Here is a 4,774-nt window from a genome sequence, read left to right on the forward strand (position 1 = left end):
TCCTATCTCTATGGCAACGGTCATGGAGGAAAGAATACTTTCCTCCATGGCAACGGTGGTCATGGAGGGGGAAAAAAAGCTACGGTGGTGCTGCTGGCGAGGCCAGCGAGCATTTCTTTCCTCCATGCCAGCGAGGCATGAAAATAGGGCACCCGGTAGAAGGAAGGTGCATTGATTGATTGTGGGGTTTAACGCGCCGACGCAACGCAGGCGATGAGGCGCGCCGTAGTGGAGGGCTCCGGATTAATTTTGACCACCTTGGTATCTTTATCGTGCGCCGAAATCTCGTACACACGGGCGTTTTTGCTTTTCGCCTCCATCAGAAAAGCGGCCGCCGCGGCCGGGAATCGAACCCGCGACCAAGGAAGGTACATGCTTTACCTCCAAACTTTAGAAAAGTAAACTAAACCATAGGAGGGGGGAGGGGGGATTCCAGCATCTTCAAGAAAAGAACTCTGGCCATCAAGATCGGTACTAAAGGTTCTGTTCAAATTTTGCCTTATTGACAACGGTCCTGGTTTGCACAGTCCTCGACTTCGGGAACTTCGTCTGTAGTGGAAATATCACTTTTGATTTGAATTGCGATTATCTGTGAAGCTGATTTGATTTGTTGACATCTCCCTTTTTAAATACATGGAAAAAACTGCGCACAGCCTGGACTAGTTAGCATACAGCGGGCTCGCTGTGTGTGCACTATGCTTTAATTCTGTGTTTCAATTGCCAGTGCTGACGCGAAGTCAGGGAGTTGAGACCTTTTGCATTTCACGTACTGCAGAAAAAAGAAAGCAATGCAAGGTTTGGCAATTGTGAGAGCACTTTTTCTGCAACTCTCAGGGTACTGAAGCGTCCAAAATATGCAACGCTGATGGTTTCATCTCTGGGTGCTCCCAAACACACTACGTCGTACTGCATTGGGTTAATGGGGATGATACTTATAAGATTTATTATGCATTTACCAAGAAGAAGAAAATAACTTTATTTTCACAAGGACCCCCTCGTCCGGAGTCCCGGGATAGCCGACAGGGTCTTTGCGCGTTCAATAAGTGTCCTTTGCACTTCCGCGCTAGAGTCGGCCAGCCTCTTTTCCAATGAAGTGGGGGTAGGATCGGGTATGGGGGGGTAAGGTTCGAGTTCTGTGTACATGCCCAGAGAGTGTGATAGATGCTAGGGTAGTCCCCGCAGTTAGGGCACTCGGGGGGGTACCCGGTAATCGTTGGAATCGGTATGTTAGGTGTACAGTAGGTAGCGTGTAGAGCGGATTCCCGGCGAGTGAGTGTTTTGTGTGGTGTTGGGCGCTTTTGTCTGTTTTGACGGGCTGTGCGTGGCAGAACTCTGGTATCAACTGGTTCTTGGGGTCCTGGTTGCATCTACGATGATTTGAATGTGGAAGTGATGCATGCTCAGGCGCCCGGTGGTTCAACGCTCGGGCAAGTGCGTGTGTTCTCTCATTTCCTGGCATGCCTTCGTGCCTGCAGTTACCTTGAGTAGGCACTGCTCAAAACTGCTGCGCAGCATGCAATCCAAGGTGATAGGAAAGTAAAAGGCCACACAATGAATCTGTGCGCCAACAGAGTGCAGCAACCCACAAGTGCTGCCTGTGTACGTACGAAAATAAAGCACCCACACAGAGAGGTAAATAACTTTATCACCTAAAACAACAAACACTGAGGCACTTCCTTTTAAGTATTGTGAAGCTGGCTCCTCATAAGCCCAGCGCTCGACATGTACAAAAACATTAAGCACCGATGCACAACAACAACAGGTCAACAAACACACATAAGCATGGCTGACATCGTAACAGCACAGACATTTGTCTCAATAAAATATTTTTACTATAAAACATAAAAAAGCATGCATTCACCGGGCAATTTATATATTATTGCAGCAATGTAAAGCGTCAAATTTATAAAAAAATATCTTCAACCTGAAACCTCTAGATCAGTTTGGCACAGGTTTCAATTTGAGTGGGTAAGTGAAAACTAAGAGTTCAAGGCACTGACATCATCACATATTCGCGAGATTGCACACAGCACTTGACAGGTGCTAGCAAAAAGCAGCACAACACACCACTGCAAGGCACTCGTGAGATCACAGCTAAAATTTTGGGTGACAAAATTCGAGTAAGCAAGAATAAAATTCATTGCGTGAGTAGCCCGTAACCCTGACGGCAAGCCCACGTTCGAATAGATTCCAAAGGTCCACTTCGAGGTGCCGCAACATCTAACGGCCTTTTCAGGGACTTGCTTCCAGGTTCCGTTCCCTGTAGAAGCGGTTGATGGTCTTCAGGACGAGGCCCAGGGCTGCCACGTATTCGCCGCAGTCGGCGGACAGCTGCGTCGAGTAGTGCGGGTGCGAGGCGTCCTGCGGGCTGGGCGCCAGCTCGCGCTTGAAGGTCCTCATCGAGGGCATGGCGTGGACGGCGAGGCCGAAGATCCTCTGCACGAACCAGCCATGGTACTGCTTCAGCGTCCTGCCGTACGCCTTGTGGGCGCAGTCGGCGAGGTCTCCGTTCCCGGCGTGGATTTCTGAGAGGAAGTGCAGGATGAACTCGAGGGCCCTCTTGAGCCACAGCAGGGCCTCGGTGGCCCGGCCGCTGGCCGCGTCCTTGCCTTCGTCCACTTCCCTCTGCACCATGTCGAGCAGCCTGGCGAAGCCGACCGTGTCCGTCTCGAACTTCTCGTGCAGCTTGTCGATGTTGCCCTGGATGTCGGCCTTGATAGGCGCGAACACGGTGGCGCCGAGCACGTTGAAAACGGGCAGCACAGAGCGGCAGCAGGCGAGGAACTGGGCCGTCTCGATGGTCGACGGCGACGGCTCCCCGAGCTGGACGAAGCTCGCTTCCATGGCAGAGAAGAAGGTCTGCACTTCGCGGGCGGCTGTTCCATCACACGGTGCCTTCGCGCCCTCCTCGTCTTTGATTGTTGCCATCGCTCCTGTAGGACCAACTGATGCAGACTTTTGGTTGATGCGACCTGCGATAGTGCAACACCGTTATCAGCCGGAATGCTGCCATCAGCTAGACTGCGGCACGAACACTTTTAAAGTTGACACTTCCGCGCAGATAGGCGAGCCGCGGTTCGGTTGTCATAGCAAGAGCAATGTGATGGCACTGTCTGCCAACAGTTTCAGTTTTCTGGTTGCGATAGCAAAAACAATATGCCGTCTGCCAACAATACCGCCTTGTATTTTTTCCCCCACACTGGTCGCCCGACTCTTTGACGGTTGCCCACTGTCGGTGCAACAAGGAAACCGTTAAACGCGCCAGCACGACCAGTTCAGGAGCACACACATAGTACTTCCGCGCAGCGAATCAACGAACGGACGAAAAGCGTTGTGTGAACCAGTGGGGGCCAGATAGAACCGCCAAGTGATCGTTTGTCACGGACGTGGATGAGTTTTCGCACTAGTAATAGTAAGAACTCACCTCATAAATTTTTGCGAAGCTGGACGCCAAAAGCAGACGGTGCCAACGCAGATAACGCAGATCGCCAGTCAGTAGATAAAGCTCACGGAGGAAGAACAGCTGATGATGATGTTGTGATCACTGCCAATACTTTTGGGTGCATATGATAGCCCAGGTGCCCTAGCCCATAGAGATAATCATGGAGATAATATACTCCCTAGCCTCAAGACTTTTGTTTGCCGTCGTGTTTTCTCAATCCAACGAGCGCATCTTTGCTATTCATTTCCTGCCCGTCGGCGCTCCAGTAGTATCCGTGGTGATGATGGTAATGACTAAAGCCTCTAAAGGCTTCCTTTTATTATGGTCCCTAGAATATGAGCACATACAGTGTAACAATTTAAAAATTTTTCCTTGGCGATCCGCCGCTCTGTTCACGCTCAAACTTCACACGAAGGTCGCATTTTGTGGTCTATTTTGTTTGACACCGGGAACAACAACGGTACTTACCTGTTTATTCTGAAAATAAATAAAAACGATTTTCGCCTATGGGAAAATGGCGGCGATTTGGACGTGCGAGCCCGAAAACCGGGTTTTCTGATCGTCTTTTAGCTCATTTCTAGGTGCATTTTCTGATCGTCTGCTGCACCATTTGGCTCCGTACGTGAATCCCAAACATGCGTTTCACTCTGCAGATGGTTCCGTCGTTCCAACATCAACTTGCGCTGGCTCGCACGTCCAAATCGGCGGCCATTTTCCCATAGGCGAAAATCGTTTTTATTTATTTTCAGAATAAACAGGTAAGTACCGTTGTTGTTCCCGGTGTCAAACAAAATAGACCACAAAATGCGACCTTTGTGTGAAGTTTGAGCGCGAACAGAGCGGCGGTTCGCTCAGGAAAATTTTTTAAAGTGTTCCATTTATCGTCGCAACACCCTGTATTTCTAGGGACCATACTTTTATGTTCCTCTTCGAATTTAGCCAGTAGTATTAACTCTATGGGTCTATACGTTTCACCTGCACCACGTGAACCAGTTCAGGCGGTGCGGGCAGTGCGGGTGCGGCACAATCCTCCCTGTTCTGTGGCGGCACTTCGCCGTTCGTTTCAGTGGTGCAGCTCGCGGCACCTGAACCGCGCCGTTCGATTCACCGGTGGTGCCGGCGGGTGCAGGAGGTGCAGAAGCAGACGAAAAAAGTGCAGGGCTGCTTTGCACCGCTGTGAACTGGTTCAAGAGGTGCAGGCGGAATCGAAAGCCTATGAATTTAGCATGGCATAGTCCATAGAGTTTCTCAATATTACTAGTGAGAAACTCTATGGCATAGTCAGTGGCATAGTAGCATGGTATTAGTGTATGTCGTCGCGCAAGTGTAAGT

At 50.2% G+C, this 4,774-nt stretch overlaps 1 protein-coding gene across 1 annotated transcript; it reads right to left on the reverse strand.

Moving 5' to 3' along the window:
* Window positions 1-1,625: 1,625 nt before the first annotated feature.
* LOC144137786 (pleckstrin homology domain-containing family A member 8-like) lies at window positions 1,626-3,696 on the reverse strand. The gene is made up of 2 exons (XM_077669766.1): window positions 3,425-3,696; window positions 1,626-2,972 (listed from the first exon to the last, which is right to left on the reverse strand). The coding sequence occupies exon 2, from the start codon at window positions 2,926-2,928 to the stop codon at window positions 2,233-2,235; it is 696 nt and encodes a 231-aa protein (XP_077525892.1). The 5' UTR covers window positions 2,929-2,972; window positions 3,425-3,696; the 3' UTR covers window positions 1,626-2,232.
* Window positions 3,697-4,774: the final 1,078 nt, after the last annotated feature.

The sequence above is a fragment of the Haemaphysalis longicornis genome, unplaced genomic scaffold (genome assembly GCF_048455015.1).
Source record: "Haemaphysalis longicornis isolate Haplotype H1 unplaced genomic scaffold, Haemaphysalis longicornis Haplotype H1 scaffold_5, whole genome shotgun sequence".
In the NCBI taxonomy this organism is placed as follows: domain Eukaryota; kingdom Metazoa; phylum Arthropoda; class Arachnida; order Ixodida; family Ixodidae; genus Haemaphysalis; species Haemaphysalis longicornis.

What these genes read in the sequence shown, in the direction of transcription:
- LOC144137786 (XM_077669766.1), bottom strand. Translation starts at nt 2,928, where the DNA reads ATGGCAACAATCAAAGACGAGGAGGGCGCGAAGGCACCGTGTGATGGA.